The sequence below is a fragment of the Thermomyces dupontii genome (genome assembly GCF_041956625.1).
Source record: "Thermomyces dupontii strain NRRL 2155 unplaced genomic scaffold VTN31scaffold_1, whole genome shotgun sequence".
In the NCBI taxonomy this organism is placed as follows: Eukaryota; Fungi; Ascomycota; class Eurotiomycetes; order Eurotiales; family Trichocomaceae; genus Thermomyces; species Thermomyces dupontii.
The window spans coordinates 2,949,425-2,970,008 of record NW_027192307.1 but is presented as its reverse complement, the minus strand read 5'-3'; the positions used below and the strand labels follow the sequence as shown (position 1 = coordinate 2,970,008).

At 51.4% G+C, this 20,584-nt stretch overlaps 10 protein-coding genes across 10 annotated transcripts; 5 read left to right on the top strand and 5 right to left on the bottom strand.

The window, feature by feature from the left end:
- Positions 1–55: 55 nt before the first annotated feature.
- On the bottom strand, positions 56–1,277 carry VTN31DRAFT_1118 (uncharacterized protein; the record flags this gene model as incomplete). Its single annotated transcript, XM_069401140.1, has 3 exons — positions 56–821; positions 923–1,020; positions 1,086–1,277. The coding sequence occupies 3 exons, from the start codon at positions 1,275–1,277 to the stop codon at positions 56–58; spliced, it is 1,056 nt and encodes a 351-aa protein (XP_069263974.1).
- Positions 1,278–5,045: 3,768 nt separating this feature from the next.
- Positions 5,046–5,418, top strand: VTN31DRAFT_1117 (uncharacterized protein; the record flags this gene model as incomplete). The annotated part of the gene is made up of 2 exons (XM_069401139.1): positions 5,046–5,087; positions 5,152–5,418. The coding sequence occupies 2 exons, from the start codon at positions 5,046–5,048 to the stop codon at positions 5,416–5,418; spliced, it is 309 nt and encodes a 102-aa protein (XP_069263973.1).
- Positions 5,419–5,625: 207 nt separating this feature from the next.
- VTN31DRAFT_1116 (uncharacterized protein) lies at positions 5,626–5,943 on the top strand (the record flags this gene model as incomplete). The annotated part of the gene is made up of 2 exons (XM_069401138.1): positions 5,626–5,863; positions 5,912–5,943. 2 exons carry the CDS (start codon positions 5,626–5,628, stop codon positions 5,941–5,943), a joined length of 270 nt encoding a protein of 89 aa, XP_069263972.1.
- Positions 5,944–6,427: 484 nt separating this feature from the next.
- On the top strand, positions 6,428–6,810 carry VTN31DRAFT_1115 (uncharacterized protein; the record flags this gene model as incomplete). The annotated part of the gene is made up of 2 exons (XM_069401137.1): positions 6,428–6,689; positions 6,770–6,810. 2 exons carry the CDS (start codon positions 6,428–6,430, stop codon positions 6,808–6,810), a joined length of 303 nt encoding a protein of 100 aa, XP_069263971.1.
- Positions 6,811–7,582: 772 nt separating this feature from the next.
- Positions 7,583–8,860, top strand: VTN31DRAFT_1114 (uncharacterized protein; the record flags this gene model as incomplete). The annotated part of the gene is made up of 1 exon (XM_069401136.1): positions 7,583–8,860. The coding sequence occupies one exon, from the start codon at positions 7,583–7,585 to the stop codon at positions 8,858–8,860; it is 1,278 nt and encodes a 425-aa protein (XP_069263970.1).
- A 219-nt stretch (positions 8,861–9,079) lies between these two features.
- On the bottom strand, positions 9,080–10,000 carry VTN31DRAFT_1113 (uncharacterized protein; the record flags this gene model as incomplete). Its single annotated transcript, XM_069401135.1, has 1 exon — positions 9,080–10,000. One exon carries the CDS (start codon positions 9,998–10,000, stop codon positions 9,080–9,082), a length of 921 nt encoding a protein of 306 aa, XP_069263969.1.
- Positions 10,001–10,688: 688 nt separating this feature from the next.
- Positions 10,689–12,404, bottom strand: VTN31DRAFT_1112 (uncharacterized protein; the record flags this gene model as incomplete). Its single annotated transcript, XM_069401134.1, has 1 exon — positions 10,689–12,404. The coding sequence occupies one exon, from the start codon at positions 12,402–12,404 to the stop codon at positions 10,689–10,691; it is 1,716 nt and encodes a 571-aa protein (XP_069263968.1).
- A 619-nt stretch (positions 12,405–13,023) lies between these two features.
- On the top strand, positions 13,024–14,786 carry VTN31DRAFT_1111 (uncharacterized protein; the record flags this gene model as incomplete). Its single annotated transcript, XM_069401133.1, has 4 exons — positions 13,024–13,365; positions 13,429–13,973; positions 14,035–14,644; positions 14,706–14,786. 4 exons carry the CDS (start codon positions 13,024–13,026, stop codon positions 14,784–14,786), a joined length of 1,578 nt encoding a protein of 525 aa, XP_069263967.1.
- Positions 14,787–14,915: 129 nt separating this feature from the next.
- On the bottom strand, positions 14,916–16,007 carry VTN31DRAFT_1110 (uncharacterized protein; the record flags this gene model as incomplete). Its single annotated transcript, XM_069401132.1, has 3 exons — positions 14,916–15,738; positions 15,817–15,911; positions 15,966–16,007. 3 exons carry the CDS (start codon positions 16,005–16,007, stop codon positions 14,916–14,918), a joined length of 960 nt encoding a protein of 319 aa, XP_069263966.1.
- A 3,704-nt stretch (positions 16,008–19,711) lies between these two features.
- On the bottom strand, positions 19,712–20,527 carry VTN31DRAFT_1109 (uncharacterized protein; the record flags this gene model as incomplete). Its single annotated transcript, XM_069401130.1, has 1 exon — positions 19,712–20,527. The coding sequence occupies one exon, from the start codon at positions 20,525–20,527 to the stop codon at positions 19,712–19,714; it is 816 nt and encodes a 271-aa protein (XP_069263965.1).
- Positions 20,528–20,584: the final 57 nt, after the last annotated feature.

The following is a 20,584-nucleotide window of genomic DNA, read 5'->3' as shown; positions in this document are numbered from 1 at the left end:
AATTTCCCAAAGGTATGTCCATCGGCGTCAGCCAAGTAGCAGGAAGATGGACTTGTTATCGGTCCTGAGAGCCGGTGCCGGTGGTATGGAATGCATTCCGGACGGGTAGCACGTGGGATGCTGCGAACGGAATTCGGCCGTCATGGGCTGACCCTTGCCCCTGAACAAAGCCAGCACTGTCTTGGTAGGGCACCGTCCAAGTATAATCGGGCGAGTTCTCAGTTTTTCGACAGGCTACATCATCGAATTGATATCGTGGGCTGTACACGTGCGCGCCGTCGATGAGGTGGGGGCACTGGAATCCACCGTCGAAAGAGACCTGGTTGAGCGAGGGGATGAGATTTGGCTGTTGTTGCTGTTGCTGCAGTGCTTGGACATCGATGCCAGCACCGTAGACGGGAGAGTAGGCCGTTGCTGGTGGAATCGGCCAGGAGCCATTGGAACGAGGGGGGGCCGGCGAGTCCGACGATTGCGCAGGCTCTGATGGCGTACTGGGGTCTGGAGATGGATCCTCGGATTGGCTTGTTATTAATTCGTTCTGCTCAGTGGACTCGGACGAATCGGCGCAGTCGACGCATGCCGTCTCCAATGACTTGACGTACTCGTTGATTTCTTGGAGAATTCGGTGAGGGTCTTCGATGGCCATCTCGGCTTGCTTGATCAACCCCAGCCTGTCTAAGATGGCGTGGGTGCCCGGCTGGCCATGGGGTGACACCTCCAAGGGAGATCCTGGGAATCCTTCACCATTGACGCATCGTCTATATAGTTCCTGCAACGCCACCAAGTGGATAGCATGCTGCGAAAGGAGCATCTCTACAAAGCTAGAGCCGTGGCCGCAAGGAAGAAAAGAAATGAGGTTTTAAGTCAACAAATCGATTGTCCACGTGCCTTCCAGCAAGAAGAAAAAAAAAAAAAAACCTACCCTCTCGAATAGATCTTATCCTGTGACGTCTTCTTGTCCCGGAAAATGCAGGCCTGGTTATACGACAGACACCTGGTGCAGGGCTGGTTGCCATCGCACTGGATTGGACACGAACGTTATGAGCAAGGATGATCGGGATCGAGCACGTGGCGTTGGGATCTACCTTTGACTTCTTTACTCGGCATCGTTCGCATGCTTTCAAGACGTGCTTTCGTTTTGTTCTGAAGGAATGATGTGGTTTGCTTTCAATAGGGACCGATGATCCCGTATAGTTTGGATCAGGAAAGATTGCCGCTGGCTGGCTTGAACAACTCGGGTCGATTTTGGGGTATAAGGGCTTTGGCGGGCGGGACATCTGCCTTTGCGTGAAGGAGGGAAGAACCTCAAGGGAATGTGTGGTATTCGCTCTGCTAAAAAGGAAAGACAAGCAGGGGAGATGAGCACGGAGTGGCCACAGTGGAGTGAAGGTGGCTGACAGGGAAGTGCTTGCCGGTCGAGTCAGAAATAGGAGAGCCGGGCAAGAACAAAGAGGGAGGCGTCGTTGAATATGAACTACACAGGTACTCGTCGTCGGGCGTGGAGATGTGCGATTCATCACGGGGGATCTGCCGTGTTCACCGAATCACGTCTGACGATGACTGGCCACCTTCCTTAACCCCTCTGACGTGGAAGGAGATCCTCCGATTGATCGGCTTAGAGAAGAGCTGCTCTCTGCCTGATCTGTCCTCGATACCTGCATGCAACTGAACAATGAAAATCAAGGGCTCCAGCGTGGCGTGGAAGTGATTAGTTGGACAGAGCGGATGTGCCAGCCACTTCGTTATGGCATGCATGCTCGGGACAGACCTGCTGACTACCTGGTGGAACAATGGGAAATTGAGTACTCCAACCGCAAAACACCGTTCAGACGGGGTCAGATCCGTCGATGACCCGCTCCATCTGCAGCTGCGCGGCGTCCTGTCCAATTACCTTCTCGGGGACCATTCTGCGGCAGCGAGGTTAAACCCAGGCACCGCGTGGGAGAGGCGGTCACAAACTCCCAACCAATACGGTTAGGCGTGCGTGTTAAGCAGGACTCAGCCTAATGTTTGATATAAGCGGAGAATTGCCAACGAGTTTTGGGGTTTCCCTAAGTAGGGCAGAAATGTCAATGACTCGAGCTGGAGGAAAGGAGGCCAATAAAGGAGGTTTGACGCGGAGGATCACCCACAGAAGAACGTCTTCTTCAGCAGAAGTGTGTGTACCCAAGCGCGCATGGCGAGGTCGTTGCTCCATTTCCTTTGCATTCAGCCAGTGGATCCTGGCTGATCTTGATTAAGGGCAATGACTAAGTTTCGAGGTTCGTCAACGCTCGGGATCCAATCGCAGTACGAACGGAAAATGCATGCGCTTCGCGTGACGAATATGACAAAAGTGCCCGCCGTTTCTTTGGGCACCCAGGAGACTTTTTCTGCTGGCTCGGGTATCGGCAACTTGGAGCATGATTCTGACGGCACGCGAAAGGAGAACAGTAGGTAACGACGAAGATAGCGTCTTGATTAAAGCCAGCGAGCGACATCATGTTGGAGCATAACCGGGTCCTTTGCTGGCCTATCAAACGATGCGAGCCACCTTCAAGGCACAATCGACAGCTTGACAGCAGCTTGGCACATCTATATCTCGCAAGATTGAGCAATCGCGCTGTTTACTTTGACGCTGCGCCTGAATCCCAGACCGCCAGACATCGACTACAGATCATGGGGGTTTTCACCGGCCCTTTTCACGGAGGTTTTCCTCGCAAGTGGGTAGCAATGAGCGTTTCTCCGATTCAAGGAAGGGTCTTCAGGACGCGGGTATATACGGCCGTCGCTGTTTTCTTTTTTTTTTTTTTTTTTTTGATGATCACTATGATCTCATCACACATTGCTGAATCCACAAGATTTGCGGGTTTTGCACTATTGGAACGTATGTACGCCGATCCCGACAACAGCCGTGCATGGGAGGAGTTGCTTTTGTTCAATATTACTGTCACCCAAAGGGGACAACGGCCAAGATATTAACGATTGCTGTTACTACTCTTCAAGGATAGAAAATGACTCATTTCGAAGCCGAAGCGGCGTCGTGGCAGTGTCTCGTCGATAGGGTGTGTTTCTGTTGAGGCGCGCGGCGCCTACTAGGCTCCTGTCAGTGGTGGTTGCATTTGGGGGGTTGGTTGATTCCGACGGGCCGAACCGTTCGGGGGCACAAACAGTCGAACTAGCCAAATGCATTCTTGTCATCTTATCATCGTCATCATGATCAACAGCTTTGTGTGGCTCAATGACAAGGTGGCATTACTTATGCACACGTACTCTGTCTTATTGTACAGCATCAGATCTTTTGTCTTCTTTTTCGTTGCGAGGCGAGAAGTCTAATCCGGGCAAGCGAGATTGCCGACACTATTTTTTTTCTTTTTCTTTTTTTTTTTCTTTTCTTTTCTTTTCTCCAGATCAGCACTGCATTGGGCCTGTTTGGCTCCAGTCCTTTGAATCGAACTGGAGCCACCTTTGCAATACGGGGCGGGCCCTACATATACATGGCAAAGTAAGCTGCATCTAAGCAAGTAGCCTGGGTACCGGAGGGCTGCCGGGCGACGTCACCCCAGTGAGTTTCAATTGGCTCTTGAATATTGAATGCTGAAACTGTCATGACTAACGTATTCCTTATCCTCGGCGATTTTATTGGACCTTTGTGCGAGATTTGGTTTCCTATGTCGTTTTTATTTTTTTTTTTCTTTGCCTACTGAGGGAAATGCAGGGTCCTGCGTGATGATTGGGGGAGACATCATATCCTGAAATCAGCTAGACTTTTGGTTTCCTCATCACGAGAATAGACAAGATGGTCGGATTTTCGGCTGTGATTGCTTGAGCGGATCGAGTGGTGCCTTTGTGCCCTTGGGCACTGCAGAGATTATCAAGAAACTTTTCTTTACCGGATGTAGACGTTGGATGAAGGTGATCCAACCGCTCTGAAATGCTCTCTATGATCGAGGGTGATTTGATTGACAATCGGGGGAAGATAGACGAGTTCATTTTGCATGAATATCGAGTCAAAACCAAAGTCGGAAGGAATGAACCTCCGGACTGAGAGAATGGGAACTAAACGGGCCAATTCACGTCCTCTCGTTGACAAATTGACCAGGTCAAGATGCAGGCTAGCCTTGTGCGACGTCAGAGATGACAGGGGTGGTTGAGGAGGAGGAGGAGGAGGAGGTGGTGGTGGTGGTTAGCGCATGTGTTGTGGACAAAGGCTACTAGGAATTCTTCACTTATGGTGTTTTCTTGAAGACAGAGGAAGAAGAAAAATATTGCCACAGTAGGGTTATTCACTAGTGCAATGTAACGTCTCGATGAATGAGCTTGGGAAAAACTGTCTTTTGATGTTCGCAAAAGAGGTAGCAGTGTCCATGGGATCAACGGACTTTGTTCGGCTTCGTTCAACCGAGGCGAAACGGGGAGATTGAATTGGCTCTCTTACTAACAAACTGAAGGGAAAACGCGAAGGATTCCACTGCAAGCTCTTGACTGTGAATTATCTTGGCGAAACCGAGTATTTTTTTTTATGCCGTAAACATAGGAACCTACTACTTCCTCGGAGGCCGATGAGTTCCGTACACGCACGACTGGCACGCGACAGCAACTGAAACAAACAAGCATTCATTCCCAAACGGAGAATAAATCTGCAACAATAACTGGAAAGAAGTCAACACCGACCGCAAAAATTATGCCGATGATGCTCTCAGGAAACAGAAGGGAAGGATTGCTTGATTGGTCTGGATTCTTTTTCCGCAGTGGCCTTACTCGTGAGCTCAGGGACATTGGGACCAGGGTCTGCGGAGACGTAAAGCATCTAGCCCCGGCAGAGTGTTAAGGTAATGCATTGACGCTCAGGCGCTCGGTGGCTATGTATAAAAAGAGAGATGCAAATACTCGTGATGGTATGAAAGGATTAAAGTGCGGTTTATCGGTTTTACACGGTCATCATCGATTATTAGTTTGTCCTCTTTAGATCGGTCAAGGTCTGACGGATTCAACATGGATGGCATTGCCATATCCAGAATTCCTCTGTGCTCATGGGGGGAAATGGGCTTACCAGGCAAGCCTGAATGACGGCAATGTGTACACTTGAGGAATTGATCGTCAGCGAGGTACTTTGTTGTAACTCATGTAGCAGTGCAACGATGAATGTATCTGACGACCCACTGAGTTTAGGGTTCGATTACGTATTTTGGGGTGACACCTACTATGTTGGGTAAGAGTGGAGGTACTGGTACCCCTGGGGACTTTCTCACTTTTGTCTCGGCTGTCACTTTGTCTGGGGTTCCGGAAGGGCCAGAGGACGGAATTTGGCTAAGCTCTCATTGGTCAGCTGCCCTAGGGTTTAGCCCTACCTACTATTGGAAGGCAGATTCAGCCGATTCTCACATCTATGAAGAAGTCTCACAACGAGTGCATTTTTCTTTGCAAGAATCTAGATAAAGATGGTCCTGATGAGAAAAACGACAAGCAAAGTTTGACTGACCACTTGTCTCTACTAACAGTTCTTATGGCTCAACTCTGCCGTGATCGACGCTTGCTGGTGGCAACGTCGTCGGAGAGCTTCACCGAGGAGAGTCGGGGCCAGTGTTCCTGAAGGTGTTGGCGGGGGAATGAGACCTTTTCTTCGTTTCGCCCGGCAGCAATGACATGGGCGCCCAAGGCAAGAGCAATTTGCACTGCGGTACCACCAAAGCGGCCGGTGGCCGGGGCAATGATGACGGAGTCTCCCGGCTGGATTTCCAGCAGCTCCAGCAGACCTGCAGCCACGGTGAAGGCGTCGTTCAGCGTGACAGGCTCTGCAAAGCGGTAGCCCAGCTTGTCGATCAAGAGAGACTCGTTGAGAGGGTAGATGCTCTCAAGTGGTGGGCGCACGAATTCTGCCATGGTACCGCGCCCTGTTGCCACGCAGTTTCCCAGTCTGATATTATATTAGCCCGACGCCGTGGGAGTGCCAATACAGTATAGCCCTGCAAACTCGAGACCGAGGGATCGATCGCGCGTGACAAGGTGGTGAATTCACAAAAACAAGATGGCCGGGCTAAAGGGTCGTCGCATCTGGTCCCATGGCGTGGATCCGTCTAACAGCTGCGGTGGACAGCGTACATGGGCAAGGAAGATGAGGCAGCTTGATCACTCCAGATTGGATCTTGCGGCTGTTGGGTGAGACGTTGGCGGTGAGGATCCTCACCACGGCAGTGCCGGGGAAGCACTTTGGGCACTGGCAGTGAGTTTCCAATGTGACGGGAGCACCGGAAGCCGCTTGAGTCAGGGCCTGCATTTTTTTGTTGGAGTGATGTGATCCCCCTAACGTCTTCCAGCGCGCAAGACGAACAGAGACGAATGTGAAAGGACATGCCATATTGACGACATCACCCATTCTTATACTCTACGCCCTCTGATAGAGTCATAGTAGATGGTGTGATCTTTTTTCCCTTGGTCTTTGTTGGTTATGTGCAGGGTTACATATTTTTCCGCAGACAAGATAGATGCCGAGGCGGGATTCGAACCCGCGAACTCCGAATGCCGGAAGGACAGAAGACTGGGTCACACTGTTTGGGGCCGGCCCGGCGCGCACCGCAGCATTCCCCACTCCGGGGGTTTCTCTTCGGTCGGACTTCGGAGTGCCGGGTTCGATTCCCGTACCGTCGGCTCTACATCTAGAGCTCTGCGAGATACTATAACTACGGCATCCCATGAAATTTACCTAAGACGTAGGTAACTACCTAGGTACCTAGGACCCTAGGTACTCCGTACCTCGTCCGGATTAGAGATTGCTACTAATACCTATTAGATACTGCCAGTGAGCGTAGGGCTATCAGCCTCGGCGGCTAAAGCCCCTGCTTTGGTTTCAAGAGCGCCTGTGTCGTTTATCGTCTCATGAAACAGTATCAAAGAGAAAAGACCAATGAACCGTACGACTAAGGCGCGGAGTCCATGCCGTTGAGATTTTGTTGGACAGCATTGAATCTCAACGAGAACGAGAAGCTAATAGAAGTACTTACTTACACCGTACTCTGTAAGCTGCATGCTACTAGGTACGTATGTTGCTCGTCCCTTAAGACTATTGGTTGCTCGTATCATAATGCGTTTCTCGTGCATTTTGCGACAGTGTTTTATTTTCTCGTCAACTCTCGACCCCGCATCGTGGAGCAGCCGGTTGAGAAGTAGAATCGATCATCTGGGAAGCAAAGTCTCTGCATTAGAGTCTGCTCGGCGCCAAATGAGACAAAAGACATCAGGATCTTGTGCCCTGGGATCTGCCCTTATTCGCATAGATAAGCTATTTCGCTTCACAAGATCCATTTGATCCTGAATCTCGTTGCTCTCACGATAAACGTTCCGATCCGGAAGACGTCACATCTCCGAATGGAGTCAGATGTCCTCGCACCTTACTCGGTTCGCTACTCTTACTATTCTTCTCAAGAGCCTCTCTGCTGCGCCCTTGAATACAACTGCTGCCGGCGCAAGTGATGGACTTCTCAGTAATTCAACTGAAGTCACGTCATTTGACCGCAGCTTCATTGACGATGATGGCCGGCAGGGTTGGACACCCCAACCCGAAGGGCGCGGAACAATGGATATCATCTGGAGTTGTGGCTTCACCATGACTCTCTGCTCCTGGTCGATTCTTTGCATGAACGTACCGGCGCCGAATGAAAGTCTCTTACGGATCTACATTCGAAAGTTATACTTGACTGCCTTGGCGCTTCTGGGACCTGAGTTTATCTTCCAGATTGCGTTGACGCAATGGGAATCGGCACGTCAATCCGTGAAAGATTTCCACGAATGCGGGTATACAGACTGGACCATGAAGCACGCGTTCTATGCGGATATGGGCGGATTCGTGTTGAAGACAAAGGATTGGGTACCATTCCCGGTGAACGCGAAGCAGCTGCACTATCTGGTCACTGAGGGATACGTTGACTTCCCACAGCTTACAACACGAGACATTGCGGACCGGAACAAGGTGGACAGCATGCTGCGATTCATCACGTTGTGCCAAACGCTCTGGTTTGTCGTCAACATCGCGGCACGTGAATACCAGGATCTGGCAATTACCACCGCCGAACTCACGACTGCAGCATTCATCGTGTGCACTGTCGCTACCATGTACTGTTGGGCCCATAAGCCGGCGGACATCGAGACGGCTATTGTCATCGAATCTCACGCGACCATTGCGCAAATCCTTCTGGAGGCTGGTGATCGTGCCAAAAAGCCATATAGTCGGACGCCGCTCGATTTCGTAAGCCGGAAAGAATGGCCATGGTCGCTTTACTGGTCGAATTGGGTGAACATCCTCCGAAATATGGGACTCGACGTCGTCCAGCTTGAGCGCCCTATTGTTCGATTCGAGAACACGGCGATCCCTGAACCCTCTCCGGCGGGATTCCGGGCCTGTTTGATTTTGACCAGTATCTACGCTGCCATCTTCGTTTGCGCGTGGAATTACAGCTTTCCGACTCGTGCGGAACAAATCTTATGGCGCATTGAGAGTCTGGTGGTTTTCGGCTGCCTCGCCGCTTTCTGGGCCGTAGGTAAATACGCATTCGAAATTTACCCGGAGCTGAAAGGGAAAAGGCGCTTATCTGGCTCCGAAGGCGAGCAAGACGAGAAGGCCTCAAATCAGAACCAAGAGCCCACGACTGGAAAACGTCATAAGAGCCGACTCGAACGTATTGCGGACAGCGTCAGAAATAACTCGGTCGGGAAAGATCCGGAGCTCACAGTTCCTCTGAAAGCCATCTTGCCTATGTACGTTGCGGGCTTCCTTTACTGTCAAGCTCGTGCCTATATCTTCATCGAAGATATCATAGAACTACGATCATTGCCAAAAAGCGCATATCGAACAGTGGACTGGAGCAGCATGCTTCCGCACATATGACGGTTCCTCCATGTGTTGTATGATGTCTGTTGAACATTGTGAATGGATGTACGAAACAGCAACTTCACTGCCGCGATGTGTTGAGTCCAAGGTACTATTTACATGTCGACACAATATAAGGATTCCAAGACAGTTTCGTCTCACAAACGGAGCATGAACAGCACATTCATGACATTCAACATCATCTCAGCAAGCTCATGCGTAACAGTACATCCGTCATCAAGAGTCCAACAAGCTTTTTTCTTGAGTCGCGGTGGATGTCAATGGGGACGGCTTCTTCCCCGTGATCGAAATATATGAATAGTACTGGCAATTGCGGTAAGTTGCGACGGCTGCCACGGCATTGATAAAGTACTTTTCGAGTCTGAATAGTGTGATAAAGAAGTAAGGAATGATCGCGCAGATGTAGAATAGCCGCAGCATGGGGCGCACGTTCTCCGAAAGGTCGGAGACCTGCACGTCTACAAATCCCGCCTCCTCCAACAGCGTCCTCAGAGTTCCTTTTTTGGACAATTCATGGGTCGGCATCGCTGCGAACGTGTTGATGGCGTTGAAGCTTCGTACAACACTATCTGGCGCAGTTTCAATGCCCTTGTGCTCGTATTCGTGCAATGTGATGCTGCCACCGGGTTTGAGTACCCGGAAGAACTGCTGGAGAACGTGCGCGGGGTCTCTGGCATGCACAAAGGTTTCCATGGTGTAGACGCCGTCAAACGTTTCAGGCTCGAACGCTTCCAGGTGGTGATAATCCATCTTCTCGATGCTGATTGCGCGCTCCAGCCCCGCTTTTTTCACATTCTCTCGTGCCCATTTCACGTGGCGGGCGACAACGTCGATTCCACACACCCTCAGACCCTTACGTGCAAGGTAGATGGCAACAAGCCCGACTCCGCAACCCGCGTCCAGCACGAGGGAGCCTGGCTTGAGTGCGAGCGAGTTGTAAAGATACTCCTCCATCCTGCGGAGGGCGGCGTTTATGGGGAACGGCCATATTGTGCCTGGTTCATAATATCCAAAGTGCCGCGCGCCGCCGAGAAAGACGCGGTAGCCAATGCGGCTCTCGAGGGAGGCATAGTATTGTTGAAGGGCAGGGTTTTTGTCGATAAGGGGCTCTTGGGAAAGGGCGGGTGAAGCAGCCATTGTTTGGCTGGCGGCTCTGTTTTATTGTTGTTCGACCGGAACGACTGGTGGGCGGTTGTTTTCCACTCGATCGAGGGGCGTAATTGGTCTCTAGTTGGGATAGCAGGACATCAGTACCAACCGAAACAATTGAGTTTAGCGTCTAACAGGAAGCTGACTTAGGGGACTCTGTTTCTGTCAGAAGATGTCTTCAACGATTCAACTTGGGCTCTTTCATAAAATCTCTATGAAGTTTGGAACGACGCGACAAGGGCGATATTTGAAGCTACGAAATTGTCTGGATCGGTCTGGCGGGCCGAGGCACTCTCCTTGGCAGCGCTAAGAGCTTGTCCAATCAGCCACCGCGAACAAAGGATTAACCGCCAGATCGCCTCGATTGGGGACAGCTTCGTTAGCTCAGATCCGATCAATGACTATTGCAGGAAACCTCGCCATTGCTCGTTGGAGTGAACTTGCGGCTTGGGCGCGGCAGTAACTCCACCAAGCACGAGTACTCCGTACGATGGAAGATTGGCGTTTCAACTTCCATGTTCGATCGGAGCTCACCTTCAGCTCCAATCTTATGTGATCAGGACGCCATGAAGAACTGAATAATAGTACTCCGTGCGGAGAGCTACTCCGTCTTTGATCGTTTGATCTTGTTCTACTTTGCAATCGAAATCATCGTCATATTCATTCTATACCAAGGTTATTCACTTTTCGATATGATGCTCGCCTCCCCGTGGCTCATAATATCGAAGCTCTCTTCACTGGCCGACGTCCTTAGCGGACTGGACGTGTCCTCGAAATCACCCTTCGATCCAAAGTTTCCATCCGCGTCCGAAGCACCCCGGAGAGCAGTCGAGTTCTGATCCCATCGCCGATCGCCGATCCACTCAAGACCGTCTCCTGAACCGGCCCCCTTGAACCTGCGTCGGGACTGCTCCTGCTCCTCCAGGGAGAGAACCGGGGACAACGACGGCAGCAGTAGATTCCGCCGATGCCATGCGCCGAGGAACATCCCGTCTGGATCGACCTCGTTCCTGACCTTCAGCCATTCGTCCATGTCCGATCCGTACAGATCTCGCAACTCCTGCGGGCTAAGGATGGAGAAGAACTTGGCCCAGTGAGGTCGCCCGCCCAGCTCCCGCATCAGCCACTCGAACGCTTGGTAGTATCGCTCTGTGCCTGGCGGGTCGCGACGGTACGGGCGATACATGATCGTATTCAGGTACAGGGTCGGACCGGTGCGGCAGGATGGGTCCAGGTACGGGTGGGGCGAGTCCGTCACAGTGGAATCGGAGACTCGCACCTCAACCGGACTGTGCACGTAGACTCCCTTGGAACTGAAAGGGATGCGCGCCGTTTCCTCATCACCGTGGATCCATGCCGACAGTCGAGTGATGGCTTCGGGTCCTTTTTCCAATGGAAGTGCCCACTCATTTACAAACTGCGAGTACAGGCAGTCCATCAACAAGCCTTTCCGCGCAGTCTCGACTGCCTCGGTGACGTGAACCTTGGGCTTGAACCCATACTGCATGCCAAACACGAACCACTCCACCCACGGGAGGATCCGCGGGAACCATCGCGCCAATGCCAGTAAGTTGTGGTAGATGTGGTAGCCCAATCGACCGCCGTAAAATGACGTCGGTGGCGCCCGGAGAGGGAGATCGGTTTTATCAGCGTGCCAGACAACGGCTCGCTTCATATACGGAAGCCACCAGACGCGCACGTAGTGATGGGACGTCCAGAGGCCGTTGGACCAGTTCTCCAAGATCTCAGAGAGCGGGTATAAGGACTGCTTCCAGGCAATTCTAAACGACCGTGTCGCTTGAAGCGTGACCTCAGTGATGATTCCCAAAGCTCCAAGGGACACCAGTGCGGCGCGGAACAGAGACGGGTTGTTGGTCGCGCTGCAGTGGACCGTCTGGCCATTCGCCAGCGTGATCGCTAAGCTTCGGATGCACTCCGAGAGCAGACCATGGTAGACTGAGCTGCCATGAGTCCCGGTCGTAATGGCGCCGGCAATAGACTGAGCGTCAATGCTGCCGAGATTTGGGAGGGTCCATCCATGCCGTTCTAGCTGTTCGCCGAGGTCCCTGAGGCGGATCCCAGCCTGCACCGTGACGACTCCATCCGGCGAGATGTGAAGAACACGATTGAAATGGTCGAGGTTGACGACCCACGACGACGTGCAGGTCAAGTCCGACGGTGAATGTCCACTGCCGACCACTACGACACGGCGACGGCAGCGCCCGGCCAGTTTCACGACTTTTTGAATCTCCTCTAAGGACTGTGGCTGAATGTACAACTCCGGCAGAGAGTAGAACGTCCGGGCCCAGGTATGGTGGATGTGATTCTGGGTCGCGCGGAAGGGGACGTCCGGATCGAGCCGGGCCAGTTCGCGTTCGATGGAGGGGTCCATGTATGTTTGTAGACTTGGATGACCTGCAGATATGCAGATGCTGTCGCAGAATGCGATTGGCTGGTGGCGTTCTCCTCTCTTTTCTTTTTCTGCGCTGGACCCAATTACAGGGGCCAGATCTCAAGACATGATCGGAAAACGAGAACACGGAGCATGAAGGAAGAAAAGACAAGCAGGATCTACTCTGGGAAAAGTCACTGAATCCATTCCTGTTCTTTTTCGCGATCCCCGATGGATTAGTCACTCTCTTCTACCGATGAGCTGATTTCGGATGACTCTGAGGCGTGAACGTCTGTTACCTGGCTATACTTATATGGGAAGGCGGTGAGCTGAGCCGCCATTATCCATTGGCTCACTGGCATGATTCGGTGATTGGTTAGGGCTGTCGGAGCCGGCTCGGAGAACCAAGCCGGAGCAGAGCGAGATTGAAACGGAATCAGGTTAGGGCTTAGGGCTAGAGTTTGGTTATCTTATCATGCTCGCTGATCTAGAGGTAGTTATCGATAGTATATAACGATCTTCCATGACGGGCTGCCGAATCTGACGACATCACGACAGCTTCCATTGTTTCGCAAGCAGTCATGAAGAGGAGCCGATTCCTACATGCCAGACCGCCGCCATGAAACGTGAATTCCTTTCCATCAGCGCTCTGGCGACGTGGGCGACACTGAACGGGATCAAATTCCCCGATATCGCGTTCGAAAAATCGCAATCGTCAAATTCGGATGCAGATGCCGAAGCCAGAAGGAGCGGCGCTAAGGCTACGGTCGCTGATAAAGGATCAGCTGTTTTCGCAAAGGCGGAGAAATATAATGGCGATCCGGAAGTTGAGAGCTCACGACCGGTGACCCTGATTTCGGTGCCGCGGGACATGGTCCTTTCGTTGGACACGGTGCAGGAGTATGCGAAGAGCGATACTTTGCTGCGGGAGGTATTGGATGCAGTAGGAAGCTTCGGGCGGGTATGCAGAAATTGGTCTTTGAGTCCTTGGACAAAAGAAAGGATTGTTGACCAGAAAGAGTAGACACCTCGAGGCGCGATTCTGATCTTTCTCTTGTTGCACATCACATACACCGCCGTAAGTGATAAGGATCATGATCCCGCCGCGGAGGAAACGAAGATACGTGGGGTTTCAAACCCCTGGTCGGAATACATCAAGTTTCTCCCAGAGACCATCCCCATCCCGACATTCTACACCGAGGACGAGCGCAGCATCCTGTACGGCACATCGCTCAAAGATGCCGTCGACGCAAAGCTTGGCGCGCTCGAACGAGAGTTTGAGCTCCTCCGCACATCGACGCAGAATATTCCCTGGTGCCAGCGGCACTGGTGGGCAGTTGAGACCGGGCAATTGAACATTGACGACTGGAAGACGGTCGACGCGTTGTACCGGTCGCGTGCACTGGACCTGCCGGGGACCGGTCATGCGATGGTGCCGTGCGTGGATATGGCCAATCACGCGGGAGGAGATGACACGGTGGCCGTGTACGAGACGGACGAGAATGGAGATGCGGTGCTGCAGTTGCGGTGGGGGAAGCGGATTTCGCCGGGGCAGGAGATTACCATTACGTCAGTCTCTCCATTCAAAGTGTGACGACAGAATGCAGATGACTCTAACGTTGCATTGCAGTTACGGCGACGACAAGGGCGCGTCGGAGATGATTTTTTCCTATGGGTTTCTTGAGAACACCATGCAAGACGCGAAACAACTATTTCTCGACCTAGACATTCCTGATGATGATCCGCTCAAACCAGCAAAGAGGGCAATTTGCAAAGATGCTCCTGGAGTCAGACTATTCTCTATCAACAAAGACAGCGGCGGAAACCATGACAATAACTCTGCATCCACAGGTTGGGAGAGCGGTTTCGTCTGGTGGGCCTGCGTAAACGAAGAAGACGGCTTGAACTTCCAAGTCCTGCAGACGCTTGAAGGCCAGCGAGAGCTTCGGGCGACATGGAAAGGCCAGCCACTCAGCCCAGACACGACTTCCCTTGAGGATCTGGTGCTCTCCGATTCTCAAAAGGACGTTTTCAAGCTGCGCGCCAACGTAATCATTCAAACTCGTCTAGAGCGACAGCTTTCACTACTGGAAGAGACCGCCAGCGCGTTCGACGAGGTCGAGCATGATCCAAGCGGTGACCGAACAGGTATTCGGAGTGAAGTGTACGAGACGATTCGGCGGCTAAGAGGCTTAGAAATCGATCTGCTGAGGAGAGGGTTGAAGGATTTAAGCCAAGAGGTACGCCCGGACGGCTGATATCTCGCATTTTGATGATTACGTGCTGATACACTGTGCCAAGAGAGAGGAATTGATAAAGTCTCCGACGGTCAAGGAGTTTCTTGACAGAGAGAGGGAACGAGATGTCGATGACTTTTCGTGATCAGTAACAGATTCCCAAACTTGAGTGTACCCGAAACTGATCCACGTCAACGGATAAGAAAATCCAACCGTGATGATCTATCATGACTATCATATACCTGATATTGTACAAGAGCAGTAACCTCAATTATCATGTATTATTTCTTCTCATCTCCGCCCTGCGGTGGGTTTCTTTCTTGGCCGCTTCGACCCACTCCTCATACTTGCCATCCTTGACCTTTTGCCGCACAACGCCCTTGAGGACCTCTCCAATGAAACCCACAAAGTTGGATCGGCGGAGGGAGTTCTCCCACGCCCATGCACGGCGCTTTTGATTCTCCCGCTCGAGAAGCTCCATGTCGCCAAACTCCTGTGCCCGGATGCGCAGGTCCCGCACCACAGCCATCAGATTGAACCGAATCTCGCCGGCAGGATACCGCGCGATCCGCCGCTGGAGGACTTCAATGACCTTCTCCGGAAAGTTCTCAGCGTCGCAGGGCCCATGACTGATCGGGAATGGCTGGAGACCATCCAGCTCGTACAGCGTGCCGTTGACCGGCGTGTAGGCGATAAAGTGGTACAGATCCGCGTCCTCGTCCGCTGGAGCCGGGCGCTGCGTCTCGTCGACAAAGGGTGATGCCCGCGCAAACGCGTTGTGCGCGGTGCGGATCACCTCCGAGTTACTCAGGGCCTCGCCGCGGAGATCCGGGGGGAACCCCGCGGTGAACTCCTTAAACGAGGTGAGCTCGGGGCCGATGTTGATCGGTGCCAGCGTGCTCGATCCGCTGGTTTGGTCATGGTTCAGGATCACGGACAAAACGGCCTGTGTCCCGCAGGCATTCTGGATGGTCTGTGCAGCAAAGAATAGCCCGTTCTCCGTCGCGCTCCGGTCGTAGGTGCCGTCCGCCGGTGATGATGAGTCGCGGGATTGGCCGCTGAGCCACTTGAAGAGGAAGATCACACCGTAAACAGGACTGTGTATAAGGAAGTCAGACGCGATTCTTAATTTCATTGTATTGCCCCACACGACAGTATATCATCTACAGTAGTACCTTAATGATCGAATTGTGTCTGGGTCAAGCGAGATGAGCTCTTCGAATTGAACGCCTTGAACACCGAGATTCTCGATCAACGACGTAAACACGCCCTAGAGACTTATTAACTCAGTCCGAACCACTTCCATACATCTGACACAACGTACTTCATCTGACTCGATTGTGCTCCAGCCGCCGCTCTCCGCCATTGTGAGCTTGACTGCACCAATACGGCGCCGTTGACAGATTCGGTAGGCCTAAATAGCAACGCAGTTGATGAGATTGTTCGGGAATCGTCGAGGCAAAGCCAAAGTGCAACACGCAAACCTCGTTCAATGGCCACGGAATCAAGGCTCCAAACGGGACAGCTTCTCTCCTTCAGTCAGTTTAGCTAGTACTCCAAAGAGAAATGATTTCATTATTGATTGTTAAGAGTTCGACGATTGGGACGTCGTTGAAACTATTCCTAAAGTGGCTAGAACATGCTGAATACGGTTAGATTGAACTACCAGATTGGGTTAGGTCTCTCTGGAGGATTGAGGCCTAAGGCTACGAAGCAACAATGACGGACTGAACAGGCATGAGGCTCGTCGTCATTGCGCTCGGTGAGTTTCTCGACTGATTCCATCCACACCACGATGACTGCTCGATTTCTTTGACGGATACGGACCCAATTGTGTGTGGATTGGCACTTTTGACATACACCTGGAGCCTGACCGCAATGGCATTTCCAGTTCCCATTCGCTTTTCTACTCGTACCTGTACTTGGGACAGTTGCTCGAATCCAAAAGACAGACTAGTCTGTGCAGCAATGCTGGGTTAGAATTCGGAGCATGGCTGAATTTAAAGATTTCTTTAAAGTCTGAAGGACAACTCAGCAGTGAATACCTCGAGGCATCCAGATAGTCATGACAAAGTTACTCCGTCTCCCTCATCAACCGTCCTTTTTCCTCCCTATCAGCTCCGTGAACTCACTGATTTGTTCACCTCGCTGCAGTCTCGCTGTTGTCTCTGATTATTTCCCGGTCACCTCATTGTTACTCTCCAAGTTTTCTTGATTTTCGCACCATGGCGACCAAACTTTTGCTTTCACAGCTCCCGTTCACCCGTGGGTATAGGGTTCTGCTGCACAGTCCGCTATTTCTGTACAAGGAAAAAACATTGGGCGTGTTGCCCTGGGCAAAAAAAAAAAAAAAAGAATCAACGTTGTGTTCATTTCCATGTCTGCTTTCCCGCGACTTTTCGCCTATTTATAAAGCCTACGAGGTCACCAGGACAACGCCTTCATCGATTATCCAAATAGCCTGAGAGCATGATTCCTGGCGGTCAGCACCTGCAGTAGGCCACAGGGTTTTCCCATTCGGGAGTGAGACGCATGAACGCTTTGAACAAGCAGCACCCGGTCGCCATCTATGAAACGAGATGATATATGATGTATTTCACCTCTCCAGAGATGTTTTCCCATAATTCTCACTAACCTTTAATACATAAATCGGCCACATGTTCTCGCTGGGACTGGGCATTCGGTCCTCTGATAACGCGTCAAGTTGAGCATACGACCAAATAATAAGAAAAATCAGAAACTCTCCCAGGGCCTGATCCTGGAAGGGGATGGTCTTTGGGGCGTCCAGGATTTTCCTTGCAGCTATTATGCCGTTGCGTGTAACGAGACCCTGGCGACGGGCCGGTACGATGGTCGTGTTTGGGAAATCCCGGAGGAAGCCTGGTAGTATGTGTTCTCTGATTTTTGGACACCATGACAGGTGCGGTATTGCATAGTCTATTTAGTCAAGGCAGCCTTCTCTGTCTGCTGATCGTGCGCTCGCAGTGAGCGCGGCATAGCAAATGCCGTTGGCTTCGTGGGCGCGTCGCTAAAGGTCTTCCTCAAGGTTGTTTACTCGGCTGACATTATGGCCATTAGCACATATCAAGGTACTCAATCATGCGACATCTAACTCAGTTGCAGAGTCATCAGTAAGCATAATTTCGACATGCCATGCGCCCTGACAGAAGTACGCAGCTCCCGAAGCCTCTCCGCCAATATAATATATCGCGATCTTCTGACGCCGTCAGAACATGCGCTGCTGGCATGAAGTTCGCGCACTCGTCACGCACTAGGGTTGGCGACCACGGAACGCGTCTAGGCAACATGGCTGCCATATGATGAACCAGGTGGGCTCGCACGGTTGACAGTGTACCAGGTCTCTTTTCCGATGTTCATTGATGTAAATTGGTTTGCTACCCTAACAATCCAGCTTGGAAGCCTTGCGGACAGTCGGTGGAGCATAACTACAGGTCACAATCACGGTACTTGAACGTCAAGCATGGGAAGAAGAGGACGAACAACTTGAAAGGATCACAGGCTGGCAAATTCGCTTAGTTCGCTGACCTAAATCAGCATCTGACCCTAGATGCCTTAGATGGCAACCACAGCTGTACGGACCGACAACATTCTTGAAAAGTGGCCTCATGTCGTGGAAGACGCCAGAGCGAATGGTGACAGTGCGAATTGATGAATGAATCAGGATGTAGTATCATGACAGTTTTATACTGCCCAACTCTGTCCTGATCGTTTGACAAGTCGTACTACAGTACCGTCGCCATCTCTCTCCTCTCTAGCCATCTTCCTCGACATTGCATAAAAAGAAAAAAAAAAAAAAAAAAAAAAAAAGACGTAGATAAGGTCCTGGTCGATATTACTGAGGAAGCATGGGCCAATTGCATACAGCCTGTCTTCAAAGACAGCTCGAGGTTTGGCCTTTCAAGCACGAATCCTGCACAACATCGAAGAGGCATGAAGAGGCATGGCCGATAAGAGCCATTCTACAATTGAGTAAGTTGGGCTGTTCTCGGACCCGAACGCGTGTAGATGTTGGATAGGCATACCCGTCACCTGAGGACCCTTTCCACTTTCGTGTCTCGCTTGCAGGGACCAGGATTCTGATTTACTTGAGGCAGCCTGCACATGGTCTTCATCGTTTGTCTGGAAAACAAGAACAAGGCAGGTGATACTTGTGTCTTGATCCTGGTGGTTTGATCGAAAACACTTGTTCAGCATTCGAAGTTGCGAAGTGCATTCTTCTGGTAGGGTTCATAACGACCGATCATGAGAAATGAAGTCTCCGAAACCAGAAGCTTGATTAGTTAGTCCGAGCATCAATCAACTGCAATCAAACTGAGAGATCAGCAGAGATACTACGAGTAGTACAGCTAACTACCTGCTTCGAGCACCTTAAGGATTGATCAACTAAAAAATGGCCGATCTTCCGACGCTCAACACATCAGTGGGATCTCGGACAATCAATCCATGATCTACCTAGCCAATGCACGAAACTGTGATAGCCGAGCCTATATATGATCGATGCCGTCGACAATGTAGCCTACCACCGGTGTAATTGTAATCTACTGAAGTCGAACTGTATTCTCCTTTACTATTAATCAAGTACACATCCCCATTCGATCAAGGCTGAATTCCGTCCTACAAACGCCTGTTTTGCACTTTCCTTGCCGTACCCTAGGTGTAAATAAAATACCTACAAAGGCAAGTACGGATTAATGAGTCGACTCAGACAACCCCTTTAGTTTGTACCTTGATTACGGAGTAGTTCTACTCGTACTCCGTACCCTGGAGGAGAAAAACTTCTTATTACTGAAGGCGCTCAGTAACTGCGAAAGCTCTCGATACTGGGAGAACATAAAGGCCTGCGATGTCCATCTATAATGCACAGCGACCCGAAGAATACCACTCGAATGCTTTGATTAGTTAATCAGTCAATCGAGCTTGTACTGTTGACGCGATGTAAGCCTAGTACACAATAGTAACTCGCTTGCATCGGGCTTCATTGTCAAGGCAGCCCAAGCAGCGCTCGGAGAGAAGTAAAACGCATTTCATCAATTCGTCTGAAAGCGCACTCTAGGATGGCGATGGTTTTCGAACTCTCAGACGAATTTCTCCAGCCTCTTCGTGCCTTTCTTGCTTTTCGAGAATCTTTATTAGGTTGTCGACGTTGACATGGGTGTCTGGATGATCGGGTCCGAGAACCTTTTCTCGCCCCTCCAGTGCCCGTCGAAATATCGTCTCTGCCTTTTCGTACTCTCTTCGTTCTGAAAGAATGGTGCCCAAGTTGTTGGCGCTTGTGAGGGTGTCTGGATGATCGGGCCCGAGAGCCTTTTCCCATCCCTCCAGTGCCCGTCGATACATTGCCTCTGCCTTTTCGTACTCTCCTTGATTTTGAACGGCGTTGCCCAGGTTGTTGATGGTCCTCAGAGTTTCGGGATGGCTGGGGCCCTGGAGCTTCCCTCGTCCCTCTAATTCCCGTCGCCACATCGTCTCTGCTTCGCGATACTGACCCAGGATGGTGAAGCTGAGGGCTAGTTTGAAGAGGAGATCAACCTTCACATCGTCTACCGTTGTTTGACCGTCAAGAGCATGCCGAGCATGTGGGAGGTAGCCTAGCCATTCCCTTTTGCTGTCATATTCAGGAAGTGGAAAAGCCTCTTCGATGCGTCGCATCACCTTTTCCGTCCACTTGCCAAGCTCTCCTTGCTTGTCCAGCCAGTTCATCATTGCAAGTTGAACCAGCCGGTGAATGTCATATACGTCTGACTCCTCTCTTTCAGTAATGAACGCGTACGCCTTCAACGTCCCAAGGGCATCTTCCGCTTCTAACGTCCAAGCGCCTTGAGGAAGAAGAGAGCGCGGAATAGCTTTCTCGCTCAGAAAACACATGAACTTCAAGTAATCAGCCGCGAGAGGATCATGGCCTGCAATCTGCTGGAACGAGAT